Raw genomic sequence first — 22,715 nt, 5'->3', positions numbered from 1 at the left:
CTTACCAAAGACCAGTTGCAGAAGTCATTCTACTTCTACCTAAAGACTGATCTATAAACTAAGCTCGTCGACTTCATTAACTTTGCCTACAACTTTCACCCTGCCCTCAAATTTACCTGGTCCATTTCCAACACCTCCCTCCCCTTTCTTGATCTTTCTGTCTCCATCTCTGGAGACGGCCTATCTACTGATATCTACTATAAGCCTACAGATTCTCACAGCTACCTGGACTATTCCTCTTCCCATCCTGTCTCTTGCAAAAAGGCTATCCCCTTCTCACAATTCCTCCGTCTCCGCCGCATCTGCTCTCAGGATGAGGCTTTTCATTCCAGTACGAAGGAGATGTCTTCCTTTTTTAAACAAAGGGGCTTCCATTCGTCCACCATCAACTCTGCTCTCAAACGCATCTCTCCCATTTCCCGCACATCTGCCCTCACCCCATCCACCCACCACCCCACTCAAGATAGGGTTCCCCTTATCCTTACCTACCACCCCACCAGCCTCCAGGTCCAACATATAATTCTCCGTAACTTCCGCCACCTCCAACGGGATCCCACTACCAAACACATTTTTCCCTCCCCCCCCTCTTTCTGCTTTCTGCAGGGATCGCTCCCTACGTGACTCCCTTGTCCACTCGTCCCCCCCATCCCTTCCCACCGATCTCCCTCCTGGCACTTATCCTTGTAAACGGAACAAGTGCTATACCTGCCTTTACGCTTCCTCCCTCACCACCATTCAGGGCCCCAGACAGTCCTTCCAGGTGAGGCGACACTTCACCTGTGAGTCGGCTGGTGTGGTATACTGCATCCGGTGCTCCCGGTGTGGCCTTTTATATATTGGTGAGACCCGACGCAGACTGGGAGACCGTTTCGCCAAACACCTACGCTCGGTCCGCCAGAAAAAGCAGGATCTCCCAATGGCCACACATTTTAATTCCACGTCCCATCCCATTCTGATATGTCTATCTATGGCCTCCTCTATTGTCAAAATGAATCCAAACTCAGGTTGGAGGAACAACACCTTATATACCGGCTGGGTAGCCTCCAACCTGATGGCATGAACATTGATTTCTCTAACTTCCGTTAATGCCCCTCCTCCCCTTCTTACTCCATCCCTGACATATTTAGTTGTTTGCCTGTTCTCCATCTCCCTCTGGTGCTCCCCCCCCCCTTTCTTTCTCCTGAGGCCTCCCATCCCATGATCCTTTCCCTTCTCCAGCTCTGTATCACTTTCGCCAATCACCTTTCCAGCTCTTAGCTTCATCCCACCCCCTCCAGTCTTCTCCTATCATTTTGCATTTCCCCCTCCCCCCACTACTTTCAAATCTCTTACTATCTTTCCTTTTGGTTAGTCCTGACGAAGGGTCTCGGCCTGAAACGTCGATAGCGCTTCTCCCCATAGATGCTGCCTGGCCTGCTGTGTTCTACCAGCATTTTGTGTGTGCTGTTGTTTGAATTTCCAGCATCTGCAGATTTCCTCGTGTTTGCTCTATAAACTAAAGTTCTGTATCATGTTCATAGTGACCTTACAAAGGTCAGGCGGGGAGTGTGAAGCCCTTAAGGCATTTATTTAGCTTTATTACATTTTCTCTTTAGTAATTCGTTTGTAATTATTCTCTAGTTAAAGTTAAGGTTGATAACTACGTTACAGTTGTTGAAGGTAAATTCATTGTCTGTGATGTATCACGGCATGTGAAGACGTCACACCCGGTTTTGCCATGTCTTGTGGGTAAATACCGGTTTGGAGAAACGGGAAGGCGGGGGGCTTGTCTGTGCAGGATCAGCGCGAGAAAAGTTCCATTTCTACGCACTAAGAAACATCATAGAAGCAACACCTTTTCACCATATGTTAATGTGGACGAGTGAACAGTAAACGGTTAACCTTACTGCGATCCTATCCTGATTGACTTCGGTTTAACTTGTTGTTAGTTCAGAGTTTCTACACCCTGCACGAGATCACTACACCTTTCATTCCTGAAATCATCCTTGTCAACTTCCTCTGGATCCTCTCCAATGCCAGCACATCTTTTCTAATATGAGGGGCCCAAAACTGTTCACGATACTCAAGGTGAGGCCTCACCAGTGCCTTATAAAGCCTCAGCATCACATCCTTGCTCTTGTATTCTAGACCTCTTGAAATGAATACTAACATGGCATTTGCCTTCCTCACCACCAACTCAACCTGCAAGTTAGCCTTCAGGGTGTTCTTCTCAAGGATTCCCAAGTCCCTCTGCATCTCAGATCCTGGATTTTCTCCCCGTTTAGAAAATAGTCTGCATGCTTATTTTTTCTACCATGCATTTTCCAACATTGTACTTAATTTGCCACTTTCTTGCCCAGTCCTTCTGCATCCTATCTATTTCCTCAACACTAACTGCCCCTTCACCACTCTTCATATCATCTGTAAACTTGGCAACAAAGCCATCGATTCCATCATCTAAATCATTTATATACGATCATTTATTGTACTTGCTTCAAGCACCTCCTCTGGCAGCTCATTCCATATTCTTACCATCGTCCATGTGAAAAAAATTATTGCTCCGGCCCCTATGAAATCATTTCCCTCTTTCCTTTAACATATTTCCTCTAATTCCCGATTCCCCAACCCTGGGATTAAAACTAACCCTATCAAAACTCCCCTTGATCTTATACAATGCATCATTCTCCTTCACTCCTAGGAATAAATTCCTAGCTTGCCCAACCCCTCCCTACAAACCCAGTCCCTCAAGACCTAACATCACCATCTTGAATCTTTTCTGCATTCTTTCCTGATTAATGGTATCTTCCCTTTAGCAGGATTTGGTAGATTTTACATCTTGAAGTCCTTTAAACTTAAAATAATATATGGAAAGATGAGGGACAAGAAGAATGATTTCAACCTATTGACCTAATGACAAGTCAGACAAGTTTCTAATTGAATTTTGAATTTTCCTATCATTTCAAATTAGCAGATGGTTTAAGAAATTTAATTTGGAAACAAAGTTCTCATTTAAATTTGTTCATTCCACCAGCCCAATTTTGGTGGTTGTATTATTTTGCCTAATTGAGATCCCTAACACCCTCCTTTCTCAAAAATAAATTGTTAATCTTCATTCCCTGATCTTTTAAAGCTGGCATCTTATTAGTCACTTTCTTTATTGCCAGCAATGCAGCATCTAATTATTTAGTTATTATTGAAATAAACAGGCTTACCATCTCAGTGAAAGCCAGTACCTGTATTAGCACCCAGTAACTAATTTATTTCAAAATCGATTTCACATTACTGTGATTGCACATCCTTATCTCTTTTGGTAAAAATAAACCATTCCTGCATCTGAGTTACTTGAAAGATAAAGTTAAACAATCTAGCAAGTTGTTTAAATTATTACACAGTGGTAAATGATACCGGCAGAGCTAGTTTGTTGTCAGAAAATGAGGCATTGGGTTTTGGACTTTGTAACTACACTGGATGGCGATCTAGTGCAGTTATCCAGCGATGTGTTTATTTACATTGTTCACTAACATTTTTAAAACTAACATTTAGTAAAACTAATAGTTTTACTTTGAAAGAATGATAGGAGGCTGAGGATAGAAGATATCATATGTAAGAATGCGGAGACAGGGTGAATGGCACGTTTAAGAAATGTTAATTAAAGCACCCACAATGTGATTAATGATAAGTTATTGTCTCCGGGCTAGTGTTGGGTTTGCTGATTAAGCTGCAGTCTCAGATTGAAAACTGGTATCTGCTTACCACACAGTAAAAATTTAACCAATTTATATGCAACATTAAACATTTCATTGTTTAACATTGTTATCTTTCATATAACATACACGAGAGAGACTTCTTTATACTAACAGATATGAGAACGTGCAGTTGTGGTGCTAAAAGACCACATTGGGGTGACTGAAGCATTTCAGAGGGCAGCATTTGAGATGTAGTTTTTGGAATGGCTGTATAAAATGAAATAGGATTTAAGTTAAAAAGGATAGATCCCAAGAAGTATATTTGGCAGTGTCTGCTTCCCATGGGCTGAAATCCTCAATTGTACTTACAAGTTTTATATTATTTTATAAAGCATCCTGTAGCTGTGTATGAGCTTGGAAGATTAGGGAGGTAATAATTGAATGTCTGAGCAAAGGGAAATGTCTTTGTATTTCACGAGAAGCCAAACATACTGTAATTTGATGATTTTTAATCTCTTTCCCTTGTGTTTTATCTTGCAACGAAAATGCTCATGACACACAAACTGTTAATACATATCCACAGGTTTTCATTGCCACCAGAAAAACAGAGACACAGAATATCAGGAGTCACCATTCAACATGCTAATGGCTGGTCACCTTCTTCAGTATTCTGCTCCTGGGTCCTCCCCATAACCATTGATCCAAGAATATATTTCATGATTTGACTTCCACAGGCTTCTGTGGTAGAGAATTTGATTCCCAGTACTCTCTGGGTGAAGAAATCTGCACACATTTCAATTCTAAATGATTTTCTCCATACAGGTTATGACACCTGGATCTGAACTGCAGGAACTTCCACCCCAGATATTGTCTGTTGATTCTGTTCAAATTTAAGGTCCAGAATATTAGATCATTCTGGTTCCTGATTTTACACATGGACAGCTCCTGATGGTAAAACCAGGAACCAGATTGATTATATCCTCAACAACAAAAGATGGAAATCAAATATTCTGAAGTACGGGACATATCCGGCAGCTGACTGTGATACTGACCATCAACTGCTGTTGGCCAAGGTGAAGCTCAGGGTTAGGAACGTAAAATGAACAAAACCACCAGTCAGATATGGTCTCTCAGACATACCAAACTCTCTCAGCATAGAGGTTTGCAACAGTTTTGAAGCCCTGCTGAACTTACAAGAAGATGTCGAACCAGAAGAGCTTTGGAACCAACAAGTGATGCATTGACAACAGCAGCCAAGAAACACATTCCAAAGCAATGCAAGCACAAAGGCACAGAATAGACCACAAATAAAACATTGTATGCAGTAGAAGAGGTTGGTGAAAGGTCAGAAAGGAACAAGTAAGGAATACAAGAAGATGAAGCATGAAATACAATGATGATGTAGGCTTGACAAAGAGGTATACCTACAACGCGTCTGCTCCAACATGGAAAATGAGGCCAACAAAGGCAACAGCAAGATAGTTTATGCTGCAGTAAAAGAACTTACTAGCACCTTCACACCAAGGACTGGTGCAATCAAAAATGACGAAGGAAAAATTCTGACAGAAGATGCAGATGTGAGGGAAAGGTGGCTCGAGTACACCAAGAAACTATATGAAAATCACAAGGATGAAAACCGTGACAAAGCCATTGACTGGACAACACTGGAACATGAACTACTACTGTCAGAAGTAGAAAGAGCAGTCGAGAAGATTAAAAGGAATAAAGCACCTGGTCCAGACAACATACCAGCAGAACTACTGAAAGCAACAGGCACCTCAATGGCCCACATCTTGCACCACATTGTCTGCGCCATCTGAAAGACTGGCAAATGGCCAACAGACTGGTGCAAATCTGTCTACATTCCAATTCCCAAGAAAGGGGACCTCCTGCAGTGCAGTAATTACAGAAAAATTGCATCGATATCACACGCCAGCAAGGTTCTACTCATAATCATCTCTGAGAGACTAAAGAACTATGTAGATAGAGAAATAGCACTCGAACAGGCTGGCTTCAGGAGTGGCCGAGGCACCAGGGACCAGCTCTTCAACATATACCTAATAATGGAGAAAATGAGAGAGGTCAATACCCCCCCCTCCCGTACATCTGCTTCATAGACTACTCAAAGGTGTTTGACTGTGTCCAATACACCAAACTATGGACAACAATGATTCAACTGGGCGTGGCACCACACCTCGTGACTCTTCTAGAAACACTGTATGCTACGCAATACTCCAGCCTTCAGACCACATCTGGCGAGACTGAATCATTCTGCAATGGGAAAGGAGTCTGCCAAGGCTGCATCCTTTCTCCACACCTTTTTAACATCTGCACTGAGATGATCATGAGACTGGCAATTCCAGACAACACTGGCATTAAAATAGGAGAAACAACCATCAGTAACTTGAGATGCGCAGATGACACAGCCCTGCTAGCCACAATGGAAGAAGACCTACAAGCACTACTCAATAATGTTGCAAAAGTCTCTGCTGAATTTGGATTGCTGATGAATGGCAAAAAGACCAAAGTTATGGTGATAAGCAAAACTGCAATTCAAGCTGACATCTACATCGGAAACGACAAGATCGAACAAGTGTCCTCCTTTATATACCTTGGTGCAGAACTAAATGACACAAACGAATGCAGCAAGGAAATAAGGCGAAGGCTAGCAATGGCACGCACAAGCACTACCAAACTCTGGAGCATCTGTAAAGATAGATCTGTGAGCACTGACACCAAGATACACCTCCTCAAGAGTCTCGTCTGGCCAGTGACCCTATACGGCTGTGAAACATGGACCCTAAACGCAGCTGACGAAAAGAAGTTGACAGCATTTGAGATGTGGACATACAGACGGATCCTCAGGGTATCATACATTGAAAGGAGATCCAACAACTTCATCCTAGAAAAGATTGGCACGAATCCAATACTTCTGGAAACCATTATCCAAAGGAAACTTCGTTATTTTGGACACATCTCAAGAACTGATGACACACTGGAACGCACTGTGCCTGAAGGCAAAGTAGAAGGAAGCCGTTCCCGAGGCAGACAGAGGACAACCTGATCGACATCAAGAAGTGGACCAACCTCATCGCCAGAGATTTGACTGCCAACAGATCGTAGTGGAAGTGGCCTTCGAGGCTCTGGCAGAGTATGGCACATGATGATCATTATGATAAGGTCCAGAAAACTCCATTATACTCCCTCCATGGCAGAAACATCCTTCCTCAGACTAGGAGACCAAAACTGCACACCATAATTAATATGTGGTCTCAAAGATTGTACACAGTTACTGCAAGGCATTATTGTTCCAATACTCTAATCCTATTGCAGTGAAGGTCAACATACCATTTTTCAAAGAGATTGCTATACAAGGACACCCACATCCTGATTGGGAAGAGGAGGTTCGACAATCACCATTCAGATAACAATCCTGACTTTTAGCTCTAACATGGATGACTTCATATTCACATAGAACTGCATTCACCATGCATTCTCCCATTCACCCAACAATTTAAAATAATATTTGAATCCCCTTTGTATTCTGCTCACAGTTCACAGTACCCTCTAGAATCATTTTGGCTGCAAATATGGAACTGTTATATTAAATTCTCTCACGCATATCACTGGCGTACTTACAAATAACTAGGATTCCAAGCCCTGATCCCTCTAGTTGCCCATTAATCACTGTCTGGCAGATAAATGTTTATTCCTCCTTTACCTCATCAATTAATTCTCAATCTAAGTCAGTATATTACCCCGTTCTAAATGTTTTCACTTTCACACCAACCTCTTTTGTTGGATTTTATCAAAAGCCTTCTGAAAGTTCACATATATCACATCCATTTGCTCTCCTTTGCCTATTACACTGCAAAAAGAAAAGTTAACCTAGAAGCAGCTTTGTGTTTGACTGTTTATGGAAAGGGCTACTGTAAACTCCCCCCCCCCCCAGTGGCTCTACTATTTGCACTATTTGGCTCTCTTCTTTCTCACCCCATTTGAACGCAATCCATTTTACAAAAAAAACATCAAATACTGATTATCAGTATTACTCAGTTAAAAGCGATTTTTGAAAGTGATGATGTGCCTTTGCACCTACTACTGCAGTTTAAAGACAAGACATAGGAGCAGAATTAGGCTATTTGGCCCTTCAAATCTGCTCCACCATTTGATCACGGCTGATTTATTCTCCCAGTCCTGCCTTACCCCTGAAACCTTTTCTAATCAATAATCTATCAAACTCCACTTTAAATATACCCAATGACTTAGCCTCCACAGCCATCTGTGCATTGAATTCCACAGATTCACCACCCTCTGGCCGTAGACTCTCACACTATTGGAAAAATCATCTCCACCTCCACTCTAAGCCTTTCAATATTCCATAGGTTTCAATGAGATTCTTCCCCCCACCCCATTATTCTTCAAAACTCCAGTGAGTACAGGTCCAGAGCCATCAAATGCTCATATATTAAACTTTTCATTCCCAGGATCATTCTTATAAACCACCACTGGACCCTCTTCAATGTCATTTTATCTTTTCTTAGATAAGGGGACAAAATATCTTCACAATGCTTCAAGTGCCAATGCCTTAGGTAATGGAATATTCAGCTTTGGATGCAGCAACCTATTGCAATGCATCCTTTACATACAGCAAAAACAAACACTTCTAACCCAAGCCCTGTTTCTTTGCTTTTTGACCAGTAATACAGGAGCATTTCTGATTTATTTTCTTTTTCAACATATTCAAACAGCCTGCCACCAATCTAAGCTACTCAAAATTATCTGAGGTTTAAAACAAACTGATCTCTGGTGAACCTTTCAGGTTGCTCGGTAGTGTTGTGGTTAGCTTAATGCTATTACAGTGCCAGTAACCTGGGCTCATTTCTTTCTGGACTGTAAGGAGTTTGTACATTCTCACTGTGATGGCATAGGTTTCCTCCGGGTGCTCTGGTTTCCACCCACATTCCAAAGATGTTTAGGTTAGTAGATTAATGTGGTGAAATTGGGCGGTACAGGCTTGTTGGGACAGAAGAGCCCATTACTGTGCTCTCTGTCTAAATAAAACAAAACTACAGAGCACATTTTTACTAACTGTATTGAAGTTCAGTGGAGACTTGGGTGATTATCTGTAAGGAGCCCCCGTGGTCAGTTTTACATCTCTACTTTAAACTATTAACCACAATATATTCATACAGCCAGAAAAAAAAAAACAACAGTACAAGACGTACCTAATTATAGTACTGGATGTAATATTGCAATATTTATTTTCTTTGAGACAATAAAAGGCAAGCATTGCAAACTGTACAAAAAGTATTAACAAATTTTGTTAACTTACAAACAATTTATTGGAATAACTCCATCCTCATTGTTTTCAGACTGAAGATGGACAATAACATTTCACCATGAGTGTCATGCATACGAAGGTTGCTTACACAACCGAACTATATTTCTCCAACTTTGGCAAATATACAAGCAGTACAAGTTGGAAAAGTTGAAGTTTTTTTGCAAACATTTATATCAATATATCTAGCATTAAAATCAACTTTTTCCCCTATTTAAGATCTTAAAGAGAAATTCCAAGCGTATCCATGACCAACTGAATTGCTTTTAAAGGATCCACAACTTCTTTCACGTTGTCTCTCCTCAAGACCCAGTCTGGTTTTAATCTGTGAAACAGAGAAGTATATAAGTTTAGCCATGTCCTACAGGACGAATTAAAGGAAACTGGAATGGGCAAGGTAGGGGAATGCCAGCAATGAACAAATGCAAAGAGAATAAATGGATTCTTACTTAGAAACTGCTCTTGTTCGCACTGGAGTGGCTGGAATATATAAACTACCATTGAGAGGAGTTTGCATCCGTTGTTTAACATTTATTCGGTCTGCATCCATTTTATGTTTCCTCGCTGTCAGTTTATAAACATTTCTGATTCGATCTACTGCTTTTGGCAAGCTACGGACCTCCTGGAAGCAAAAACTGCCGTTACATAATGTTACATTTATCAAATAATATTTTCCATTGTTTTGGTGGGACTACTGGGGAAAAAGAAATAAGCAGAAATTAATCCTGACCTTGTAATTATCAACAAGTTTATTCTTTGCTACTTCTACTTTTTCAACAAAATCAAAAGACAGCAGACAGAATTGTTATTCTCTTACACTGCATTCTGAGAGTAAAGTGAGGTATTATATGTGTTATGAAATCATTTTAGATGTGACAACCAAGTTCTTCATCTAGTTGCTATAAAAAAAAACATTTTTTCCACCAGTTCAAGATCTGCCATGATGCGATACCCATCTCGATAATGTCAGGCAAAAATATTTCTTTCAACCATTGGAAATATCCTTCCAATGCATCGTAAGGAGCATGTGAAGACCAAGGACATAAATCAACACCATCCAAAATTGTGATAACTATCTGCAACAATCTTTTATGATTAACCATAAACATGCCAAGATTTCCGGCACTAAGCCAATGATTTTGGACAAAAAACAAATTCTTGGATCTCAGTGTCCTCACAGACCCAGAACATTTGTTTTCTAGATTGCATTCTGAAACTTATATCCAAACAGGAACCTTGCCACTTGTGCTATAGCCTTTTTTGACCACCAGTTCATCGCAAGTTCAGTGAAACACAATGAAATATTAACTTGAAGACAAAATTTACTCCCAGCGTTGCCAAGGAAGTTTTTTTAGGAAAACGTTGCCGATAAGCAGAATGAAAGCTACCTTTAAGTTTTCTATGGGTGATTTGCCATGACAATGAAGCTCACAACCATGTAAAGCAAGAATGCCTCAACTTAACTTCAATGTTAGGTCAAAAAAAAAGTTCAGTAGTGTGGAAGAAGATAATTGACAATGTTTAACTCTAATATTAAGCAAAAACAACATCTGCTTGGATTGTGCACCTTGAGGTAGACTAGCCTGCCGAGGACTGCCCACATGCAGGATTAGTTATTGAATGTACTGAAGTTTAACTGGCTCCATGTCCAGACATTACTGCATTCAACATGGAAAAATAAGGACAAAAACAGAAGAAATGGACATTCACCATGGTCAACAAATGTTCACTTACAGCCTATTCTTTGGATACAATTGCCTATCGTGCTTGTTTAGGTATCTGTCAAAAGTGGGAAACCAATTGGTAACATAAACATCTTATTTATACTGGAATATAAAAAGGCCATACAGTACCTAACAGAAAAGTTTAAAAAATTAAAATTAAAAACATGAACACATATACTTACAAAAGCATTCTTTGAGTCTTGCGACAGAATTGCCAGTAAACAGCAAACTTTTGAAAAAATACTGCCACATTTGTCAGACGTCTTATCACCAGCTTTCCCTCTATATGTATACAATAGCTCAAGCAAGGTATCAATGGAATTCTCCACTTCATAAACCACTGAGGCTGTCTTTTCATACTGAAGATCATAAAAAATATTCATAATTAAAATTAAAGATTGAAAATCTATCATCCAAACAGAAGGAAAACTGAGAACAATCAACCACTTAACAAATTTGATTGACTACAATATACTTCACAACAACAATCATAAATTTTTTCTGAAAAATGTTTATACTTGCATGAAAGAGAAAAGAGCAGATTATGTGATGATATAATGGATCTCAGAAAACACATTTGCAAGTCGCAAAAAGGGTGTAATAAATGCTAACACACCCTGTTAAGATGGCTCACCTTCTCCTAGAAATAAGGCAAACTACAGTTGATGGGAGTACAACTAAACAAAAAAATGGTAAACACATCAACTTGTGTTCAAGACTTCCCACTGATCTTGAAACAGACATCTTCCCAAGATGGTGTGACATGAGGTTTGTTGCAACCTAGTGCAAGTTCCAAGGGATCCCTAGAGCCCAGAAGTTGTTTGCCAAGCTGGCTAAGCAACTAACCACACACACAAAATGCTGGTGGAACACAGCAGGCCAGGCAGCATCTATAAGAAGCACTGTCGACGTTTCCGGCTGAGACCCTTCGTCAGGATAACTGAAAGGAGCGATACTAAGAGATTTGAAAGTAGTGGGAGGAGGGGAAAAAGGAAATGATAGGAGAAGACCGGAGGGGGTGGGATGAAACTAAGAGCTGGAAAGGTGATTGGCGAAAGTGATACAGTGCTGGAGAAGGGAAAGGATCATGGGATGGGAGGCCTCGGGAGAAAGAAGGGGGGGGGGGGGGGGGGGGAGAAGAAGCACCAGAGGGAGATGGAGAACAGGCAGAGTGATGGGCAAAGAGAGAGGAAAAAAAACAAAACAACTAAATATGTCAGGGATGGGGTAAGAAGGGGAGGAGGGGCATTAACAGAAATTAGAGAAGTCAATGTTCATGCCATCAGGTTGGAGGCTACCCAGCCGGTATATAAGGTGTTGTTCCTCCAACCTGAGTTTGGATTCATTTTGACAATAGAGGAGGCCATAGATAGACATATCAGAATGGGAATGGGACATGGAATTAAAATGTGTGGCCATTGGGAGATACTGTTTTCTCTGGCGGACTGAACGCAGGTGTTCAGCGGAACGGTCTCCCACTCTGCGTCGGGTCTCACCAATATATAAAAGGCCACACCGGGAGCACCGGATGCAGTATACCACACTAGCCGACTCACAGGTGAAGTGTCGCCTCACCTGGAAGGACTGTCTGGGGCCCTGAATGGTGGTGAGGGAGGAAGTGTAAGGGCAGGTGTAGCACTTGTTCCGTTTACGATAAATGCCAGGAGGGAGATCGGTGGGAAGGGATGGGGGGGACGAGTGGACAAGGGAGTCGTGTAGGGAGCGATCCCTGCGGAAGGCAGAAAGGGGGGGGAGAGGGAAAGATATGCTGGGTAGTGGGATCCCGTTGGAGGTGGCGGAAGTTACGGAGAATTATACGTTGGACCTGGAGGCTGGTGGGGTGGTAGGGGAGGACAAGGGGAACCCTATCCCGAGTGGGGTCGCGGGCGGATGGGATGAGGGCAGATGTGCGGGAAATGGGAGAGATGCATTTGAGAGCAGAGTTGATAGTGGAAGAAGGGAACTCCCTTTGTTTAAAAAAGGAAGACATCTCCTTCGTCCTGGAATGAAAAGCCTCATCCTGAGAGCAGATGCAGCAGAGACGGAGGAATTGTGAGAAGGGGATAGCATTTTTGCAAGAGACAGGATGGGAAGAGGAATAGTCCAGGTAGCTGTGAGAATCTGTAGGCTTATAGTAGATATCAGTAGATAAGCCATTTCCAGAGATGGAGACAGAAAGATCAAGAAAAGGGAGGGAGGTGTTGGAAATGGACCAGGTAAACTTGAGGGCAGGGTGAAAGTTAGAGGCAAAGTGAATGAAGTCAACGAGCTCAGCATGCGTGCAGGAGGCAGTGCCAATGCAGTCACTGATGTAGCGAAGGAAAAGAGGGGGACGGATACCTGTATAGACTTGGAACATGGACTGTTCCACAAAGCAAACAAAAAGGCAGGCATAACTGGGACCCATACGGGTGCCCATGGCTACGCCCTTGGTTTGGAGGAAGTGGGAGGAGCCAAAGGAGAAATTATTGAGAGTAAGAACTAATTCCGCTAGATGAAGGAGAGTGGTGGTAGAGGGGAATTGGTTAGGTCTGGAATCCAAAAAGAAGTGAAGAGCTTTGAGACCATCCCGGTGGGGGATGGAGGTATATAGGGACTGGATGTCCATGGTCCCTTCTGCAGCTCTGTATCACTGTATCACTTTCGTCAATCACCTTTCCAGCTCTTAGTTTCATCCCACCCCCTCCGGTCTTCTCCTATCATTTTGCATTCCCCGTCCCCCCACTACTTCCAAATCTCTTAGTATCTCTCCTTTCAGTTAGTCCTGACGAAGGGTCTCGGCCCGAAATGTCGACAGTGCTTCTCCTTATAGATGCTGCCTGGCCTGCTGTGTTCCACCAGCATTTTGTGCGTGTTGTTTGAATTTCCAGCACTTGCAGATTTCCTTGTGTTTGCTCTTTAAGCAACTAACCACAGTAGGAATTCACAGACAGAAATCAGGAAGTAAATTGCAAATGCTAAATATTAGAACATAAAGGAAATTAAAGTAGCTGAAATACAAAGAAATTAATAATTAGATTTAAAATCAATTACAGTTGAAAATATTAATGCAAGGATATTAAAACAATCATACTTAAACCACTCTCATTACAGAAGTGAAAATCCCTAAGTTTCATAATAATGATAGGAACACTAAGAGCAAACACGAGAAAATCTGCAGATGCTGGAAATTCAAACAACAACACACACAAAATGCTGGTGGAACACAGCAGGCCAGGCAGCATCTATAGGGAGAAGCACTGTCGACGTTTCGGGCCGAGACCCTTCATCAGGAACACTAAGGCTTTATTTCGCTAAATGAATTGTCCGGCCATGAATTGACTTCATACGGGAGGTGAAAGATGCAGATGTAGTTCAAATATACTCAGTGGAAAGATTTTTTTTTGGTAATACTTGGGTGGAAAGAATACAAGTATTACGGGATAATGGAAGTACAAGTGTAGAATGCCTGATTTATTACAAATGGAAATATGCTTCACTCAGTTTTCTAACACTCAAAATTTTCTTGCCTTACATGTCCAAGTTACTGTAGACTAATTGAAAAGATTGATAAAACTAATAACTCTATACACCAAACATGATAATTAAAATGTTGAACTAAATGAACTAATTAAGAATTCTTATTTTAGCATTTCCCCTGAGTACATTAATTAATATAGGTCAATTTAAGAAATAGGTAAACAAAAACAAGGCACTTGACTGCCTGTCTGACAGTTAAATAATTTCAGTACATGGGACAGTTAAAAATATTAGTGTATCCAAAGGTGCAGTTAATATGCAAGTTAAATATACTCCTTCACATCCATAAAACTAACACAGGCTACAGAACTTACATCAAGCACTTAGATGTCAATAAAGCCATTCTAAATTCAGTTAAGATTTTAAAGATTTAATGAACTAGGCAAAGTTTCTAACATATTGTTCTGATAAAGCCAACGATATGCCACATAAAACAAGAGAAAATCTGCAGATGCAGGAAATCCAAGCAATACACACAAAATGCTGGAGGAACTTGCATCCATAGATGCTGCCTGGCCTGCTGAGTTCCTCCAGCATTGTGAATCTGCCATATAAATAGGCATTACCAAAAGAAAAATTTTATACCGATGTCAAATTATAAAGATCAATTGCATAAAGAATCAAACTGCCTGTGAGAAACAGATAAAAGTACTTTAACCAGCAATTGTGGAAGACTTCGTACAGTACCTTAGAAAGATTGAGGAGAACTTGAATTGCACTTTTAATGACATCCATACAAGGCACACTGCGGTTACAACTTCTGATCAAAGTGAAAATAATAGGTGTTGCTCCACTTTGAGCAAGATTTTCACAACAAATAGCAGATAGCCTAGTGGCAACTTCTAAAATAAAATTAATGGTAAAACCAGTCAAAATTTTTAAGACACGAAGTAGCAGAAATATTTTTTTTAAAGAATAAGCAACTTTAATTAATTTCCATTTGATATTATTTTTAAACTTAGCAGAACATCAACATGGACTTGAGAAAAAAAAAGTCTATTTGTTTCATTAGATTCCTTTCTTATGCATCTTCCAACTTCCAAGTTCTAGGTATTGGACCCCACACAATACTTTGAGTTCAAATTCTAGAGGGTACACTTTTATGGTGAGTGGGGAAATACTGAAAATGAGAAACAAAGCATTATGTAAGTAGGATGAACTACAAATGTATGGTGGATTGCGATTAACTGGGCCATTGGTTAATTCCAGCAGCTACTTGCCTACATTTGTGACCCTGCTTAAAGAATAAACTTTAAGTGAAAAAATAGCCAGGATTCCTTTTGTTTATTAGGATCATTATTCCGCTAATTGGGACAGGGGATTGTGGCCGAACAGTTTTTAAATAGCGTCATCTACAGTGCCTTTTATCACTAACATTTGGCAAGAAGTAAGACAATTCAGAATTGCTTTGCTCACAGTGGTTTCAAACATTCAAGCTTGGAGATGCAAGCAACAGCCAGAAGTGAAAATGAAACCACTTCAGCAAGTTAGAAACTATGATAATTTGAAGGTATCTACAATCACGCTGAATGTTGCAACGAAAGTGAAGATTTGGAGGCTGCAAGCAAAGACTTTGTATGAAGGCAGTCCATTGTCTGCACTGACTTTTGTTGATTTACAGTCAATCAAACTAACATAGCAGCATACACTGGATAAATTCCTGTCGATGACTGTCAGGAACCAATACAGTTATATAGTATTGGCAGTTTTTCAATTTGCTCTGTATTTCATTTAAATACATAATTTGTCACAGTTAAATGGTAGTTCTTTTTAATACCTTTTTAACTATTTCTATGAAATTTCGGCTAATTGGGGCAGCTGGACGAAGTGTATGGGTCCCAATTAACTGGAATGCTCTGCATTTGGAAACTGATCAAGGAGATTAACCTGCTATAGATCAATAAATAGTGATTGCTTTTGACAATTTTGACTACTACCACTACCTTGATAGAACATGAGTCAGATCAAAGAGATCAGAACATTACAGAAAAGTGGCCACAACATTAAAGAGAGCTTGCAAAGATCTTAGATCTGAATTGGAAGCAAGAAATGCAGTAGTATCTGTAGAGTTCAGCATAGAGAGCACTGGGAAATTCACTTTTTTTAAAAAAAGGCTTGGAGCAATCGGACTAAAACAAAATGGAGTAATTGAATATTGAAGTACAGATAATGGTAATGAAAACAAACTAGCATAACAAATCTGTCTGAACTGCTAAAAATGGTACTTACAAAATAATCTAAAATTCAAAATTGGTTTGAAACTCTGACTTCTAGTTTTTTTTGGAAGATAAAGGAACAAAAAGACACAGTAAAGAATAATGAACAGTTTATATTCTTGCAATTGAGATTTTCATCCAAAGTAGATTATAAATATGCTTGCATAATTATGATTAGCTAAATATCTCATCCAGCAAATAAGGTGAAATAAAAATAAGGATAGAAGCATAAAGGCCAAAAATAAGGACCGAAGCATAAAGATAATCAATTTATTAGCTTCATTTGAACACAGAAATGGACTCCATATAAGCACATTTCAATCCCACAAATATCAGAGGTAAAATCACAATGATTCTGTTCTCTTGTTATCTAGAGGCTTAATGAGCAGATTTAAATCACAGCAGGGCAACTGAGAAAATGATTTTATAATTCTTCAGTACGAAAGCTGAAACAAGTTGCATTTACTTAATAGCAGATAATGCTTCAGATGTAGCGACGATAATTAGGAGGGTTAAGATGCGTTACTGAAGGTTTGAAAATAACTACGCAAGAGTAAGAGGAGTCAGAGCTAGAAATGTGTTTGAACCGAATCGTACATGGGAAAACATTGTGAATAAGAAGCAAATCTTTATGAAGGCATGTTGAACTTTAAATGTTCTTGGAAATTGTTTAATTATTAAAATTTATAAAGATTGTGGATAACAGAAATATACAAACCTAAGTGCTGTAATGCTGCAAGAATATAGGAGAAGTGCTTATATTTAAGAATGTAATCTACAGCTACAGCTGTTCTGTTGCACAATTTCTGATCCTCGTAGCTGTTCTTATTAGCCCGTTGTATACGGTGTCTGATAGCAATGATTTGAGGATTCCTGATTTTCTTACGCAACCAATATCCTTTCCACAAAGCCTGTAAAATTAGACAATATCGACATTTTCTTAAACAAATGGGTGCATAATTATAATAAACATCTAATATCCACCAGGAACACTAAAAAAGTGTAACTAATATTTTGTGCACTACATATTTGAATACAGCAACTATTGGTAAATAATATTCAATTGGTATTTGAAACAACTTTGCAAATTCAATGCAAAAATATTAAATATACATTTTTCGTTTAAAATATGTGAAACGTCAAGAATTCTCAAAAAACATCAACAACCAACCTGTATTTTGATAATTCCATTGTGAATTTTCTTACTCCGGATTTTATAAAGAAACTTCCTTACAGACTCCTGAATGACAACAGCAGCTTTGTGTCGTCGCATGTACCAGGCTTTCACAATTCGTTGTGCAGCAATGATCTTTCCACGTTCATAAAGATATCTTCTGCGTTGAAGACAAGTCCGGAACCATCTCTATAATGGAGGATTTATAATAAATGAACCACCCTTTAAAGGACAAATGGACCAGAAAGAAAAACTGACAAACACCACACAAGACTTCAGGGTCAGAGAATCATAACACAGAAATGGGTGCTTTGGCCCACCAAGTCCATGCTGACCTTCAATCTAATTTCTTCCCCCCCCACCCTAAATTATATCTCTCACCCACACACACAGGGGCCAATTAACATACCAACTGGCACACCTTTGGGATACAAGGGGCAGAAAGCAGAGCACCTGATCCCTGAAGCAGTCACAGGAAGAAAATACAAACTGCATACAGTCATCACCAGAGGTCAGGATTGAGCCTGTGATCACACTTCTCTGAAAACAACACATTTTACTATCTTGGTGCAGACAGCACTTCCCTCGATGAACTTGATACGTGAATATGTGAATCAGCCAAATTCACAGAATAGGCGTGCACAAATAATAAACTTGCCCAAATGACTAAGGTGCAGATCTGTGAAGTCCTTGTTCTTAGAATTTTTCTGTATGGTACAGATTTACACTGCTGCCAAGAAAGACAACTTATGAGCTTTCAACTTTGGCGCAGTGGTAAACATGTGCTCTCTGAAAGTAAGATGACGAATGCTGGATGCTTCACTAGGACAGACAACGTCCGTGGTCCTGGTATGGGCATAGGATGAAAGACATCAATAACAAACAATCTGCTGCAGATTCCAGCATTTGTATACTCTGTGTCTCCATGTAAAATAATTATATCTGCAAGGAAATACTCAAAAGTTTTTGGTTCAACTATGAATTTTGTTGGGACACCAAAGTTAGTAAAAAAAAAGCCTAGAATATTGATTATGACAAGTGCTAACTCTAGGTAATAAGAAAAAAAAACACTGACAGCAGTTTGGAGTGTGTCATCACAGGTGGCAGTTTCACAAGTCTACAGTGGACAATACTAAACAGCCCCAAAAATGCCAATGAACTACAGACTAGCTTTTATTTTTAAAGCCAATGACATTTTCTGTTCTGACAGACTCCATTTCACATTTGCACATTTAGTCACCAATGGAAATGATACACCTAAGTTTGAAAATTATGTAGCTATCAACTTGCATGGATCAAAGAATGGCAAAATATCACATAAAATACTCATTTCATCAGAACTTACATAGTCTCATGTAGCCAAACAACCACAAGTCAATCGATTATGGGTTTCAAGCACAATTTGTGCTCCAATCTTAGGCAGAAGTTCTGAGAATGCTGGTAGTTTCATCTCTCAATTATGTTAAAAAAAGGCTCCAGTAAGTCAAAAATAAAAGACTTGGGGGGTAAAAATTTGTCTGAATGGGGATTTCAATACATCAAATGCAGAGAATGGAGCAGAACCAGGGATTGATATTCCTGCACTTGTTTGGCAATTCAAATATCCTGACCAATATTATCTGGTCATGCATCAGGACAGATTTTTCCATTGTCCAGCAATTTCCTATTTTATATTTTTGCTGTGGGTGGTAGGCTGCCACAATTATTGCAGTGACTTAGGAGGAATTCATCAGGTTTTATCTTCTTTTGAACATTTGTTGAGACATTATGTCTTTATGAAAGTTTTGTTTTTCAGTACTGATTAAAATTGTTAAAAATCTTTTAAAGCAAATAGTATATTCGCTCCTCCAATCAACATTTAGAGAATATTTTAATATCAATAGCCCCTTATCATACAACAACAACCAGATTAGTTATTCTATTAATGTGTTAAATTTTAGGTTTTAAGGGAAACATTTTCAAAATTTTGAACAGCCAAATGAAGTTCCCAATTTCCGTTATTTATTACCTGGATATAAATGACTGAATTGATCTTCTCTTTTGCATGTTTAAGAGCCAAGTAGCCCCAGTATGCTTTCTGAATCTTAACAGCACAGAGATTGTGATAGGCCGCAGCAGCAAAACGAAGGTTCCTTTCTGACCGTTTTTTCTCAGCAAGCTATGTGAAAATCAAAATAGCAGAAAAGAGTTAATGTCGCATTACAACAGTAAGGTACAGTTTCATGGCATTCCATACAAATGGCATGACAAAAAAAAATCACATTTTCAGATCTGAACTCTAAATGAAGGACTAGTTACAGTTTTGAAAAACCTGATACATCATTAACATATTTATACAACAAAATATTAGATTTTTCCAAACTTCTTAAAATGTGGTGCCAGCTTTTCCTTTTCCTAATTTTATTGCTAGGTATCAAACACGCTATTCTCTTTTAAAAAACACTCTTTGATCCCCATGTCCAGGGCAGTGGCAATGGTCATATACAATTACTCTATTCCTAGTAGCTCTGAAGGCAGACAACTAAGTTTGTAATTTTGCTATCAGACTTGACAGATTCTTTCATTAGTGCTGTGAAATCAAATCCAGCCATTGGTTTACTTTTCATTTAATATACTTCTCCTCATCTCCAAATGATTTGCATGAGCCAACTGCACAAACTTTAATCTCAGCTCATTTAGTACAAAGTCCTCATCCATGGATTTCCTTAGCTCTAAATTATCTACTCCAACAAAATCCAAGCTAGCATTCCTTATTCTAAAGTCTATACAAGTTCATTAAATATTCTGCTATCTTGTCTACACACCACCCTAATGCTTGCTGATCCACACTGTATCTCTTTAAACTATGGTTCAATTTTATTCTGTCATTGTCATTTAAACTTCAGTTGTCAGGTGTTTACTCTTTGAAATTTCCTCTTCAAATTGCTCTATTCTCCTCTAAAGATGCTCACTGACATTAATCACTGCTGTTTTTGAATTCTGATTTATTATCTCTTCATGGCTCAAATAAATGTTTGATAAAACACTTTTCAGTGCCTCGGGATGCTTTCCTGCATTAGAGTGATCAGAAAAAATTACGGTCCCAAATCGTCAAACTCTCATGCTCTTTATAAGACACCTCACTGACATGAGGTAGAAAAAAAAAATAACATGGGTTTTGCAGGAACCAAATTTCATCGAAATTGGTTCCAATAAACATTCAAGACACGTTGCCTGACCTACTGAGTTCCTCCAGCATTTTGTGTGCATTAAAGCATCCATTTCAGAGATTATAATCATACCTTTTTACGAACCAACCATCCACGACAAAGAGATTGCAAATGAATTACAGACTTCCTAGTTTTATTATATTTCAGGCTTTCAACTTTAGCGAGATGCCATGCCCGGTATTGTCTCTGTATAAGCACTGCAGCTCTCCTTTGCTGAAGGAACTTCTCTCTTTGGGTGTAAGCTCTAAATGCAAGTTGAATACGAGAAGCTGCTTCATGTTTCTGCAATTCCAATAAAAGATTATAAGTGCTGGAAGTACATTCATTTGGCAGTACTATTTGTACTAACTAATTAAGCTGTAGAAATGTTGCAAGTCAGCTTTGCAAGCAAACCTAGATTATTTAAAGAAATTAAATTATTGGGTGAGGGAAACAGTTGACATGTGCTTCACTTGAACCAGACAAAGTTAGAAATTTACCATTCAAAGGTGGAGGGGGGAGCTGAGAAAAGATACAGGAAAAGACTGAGACGGGGTAGAAGTCAGGAAACTCAACAAGTGACTTTAAGACAAAAAGGGACAAGGACCAAAACAGATTATCAACATCCAAAAACAAGCCACTCGTTTTTGAATTCCAATTGGTAAACCATTCAAATGGCTGGGGTTCCACTATGTACAGAAGAATGCCTTATACAAATGTACAGTATCCTCACCTCAGACCATCCATGCACGCGGTGTTGGGTGTGATAGTAGAGCTACAATGATGACACTAGCATCTTATCTTCAGATCATTCTGAATTTTAAGTCCATAATTACCATCTAAATCAACATATTTACCTGTGCATTCTACAACTACTGAGCAACTTGATAGTTTTCTGTTTCATTTTTACCGGGTGCTGCCTGACCTCCTTTCCTGTATTTTCTATTTATTTCACCAGATTTCAAGAGGGACCAATTCACTTTCAAAAAAAAAAGGTTACCTTCGTCATTTGTTTTCTGACTTTAAATCCTTTCCAAAAGGCCTGGATTTTGATAGCTCCCATGGCTCTTCTACGATTGGTATGCTCCAGTTTCCTTGCTTCAATAGCCATTCTCCATCTGCGCTGAATAACAATTGTGGCAACCTGGATCTTTAGAAACCTACAACCATGAAAAATAAGGATACTAACTTAATCAAAATACACTTCACATTCAGAGTACTTACTATTTAAGGACAATTTCATCTAAAGGATATTACTCAAACCATCAACCACATTATTTTCCAGCGGTTGCTTATAGACTCTTCCCCCTTCCTCACACTCTAACACAACTTGCCTTTAGTTCCTGGAAATTTGCCAGTGTACGGGTATTATTCATTAAATGCTGGTGCAGATGGTAAAGCAGGTTGTATTGTAACAAAACAAATGTCATCCTACTAAACAGGTCATATCAGACTCTTTAACTGCACGAGCAATTTCTGGAGTGCAAGTAAGAACAACCTGATGGAGATAACAAAGGAGGTACTTAACTGATCCACTGGCTTCACATGTAATGTTTTCTATACAAAAAAGACCAGAGGCTGGATCCTCAAACAACTCACCTCCGTAGGAATCCAGGGCTAGTTTTAGAAGCATATTTTTTTTTCAATCAAATTAATAAGCCTGTTGAGTACACATCAAAGGATACAACTAACTGACTTATTGAACCCAATGGATGTTTTGCAATGACTGGATACAGAGTAGGGAAGGAGGCCTTGCTTAGTTTTGGTTGGTTAAAAGCTACTGATATCTATACATAGTTAGATGACAAAGAACACATGTGATTGTGCTTACAGTAGAATATGAATTGTATGAAGAGTGTGTTTTTAAAAAAAAAAATATCCTAAACTC

General features: G+C 39.4%; 1 protein-coding gene across 1 annotated transcript in view; it reads right to left on the bottom strand.

Moving 5' to 3' along the window:
* Window positions 1–8,897: 8,897 nt before the first annotated feature.
* Window positions 8,898–22,715, bottom strand: part of aspm (assembly factor for spindle microtubules) — a 56,575-nt gene continuing 42,757 nt past the window's right edge. The window contains exons 21-29 of the mRNA XM_073063508.1: window positions 21,828–21,987; window positions 20,921–21,130; window positions 19,648–19,797; window positions 17,637–17,828; window positions 17,184–17,376; window positions 14,937–15,091; window positions 10,913–11,089; window positions 9,456–9,628; window positions 8,898–9,331 (exon numbers count right to left, since the gene is read on the bottom strand). Of these exons, the coding sequence (XP_072919609.1) occupies window positions 9,229–9,331; window positions 9,456–9,628; window positions 10,913–11,089; window positions 14,937–15,091; window positions 17,184–17,376; window positions 17,637–17,828; window positions 19,648–19,797; window positions 20,921–21,130; window positions 21,828–21,987 (1,513 nt within the window). The 3' untranslated portion in view covers window positions 8,898–9,228. The remainder of the gene's footprint in view (window positions 9,332–9,455; window positions 9,629–10,912; window positions 11,090–14,936; window positions 15,092–17,183; window positions 17,377–17,636; window positions 17,829–19,647; window positions 19,798–20,920; window positions 21,131–21,827; window positions 21,988–22,715) is intronic.

The sequence above is a fragment of the Hemitrygon akajei genome, chromosome 12 (genome assembly GCF_048418815.1).
Source record: "Hemitrygon akajei chromosome 12, sHemAka1.3, whole genome shotgun sequence".
NCBI lineage: Eukaryota > Metazoa > Chordata > Chondrichthyes > Myliobatiformes > Dasyatidae > Hemitrygon > Hemitrygon akajei.
Note: the sequence above shows the minus strand (reverse complement) of the source record. Positions and strands in the feature narration are given on the sequence as shown.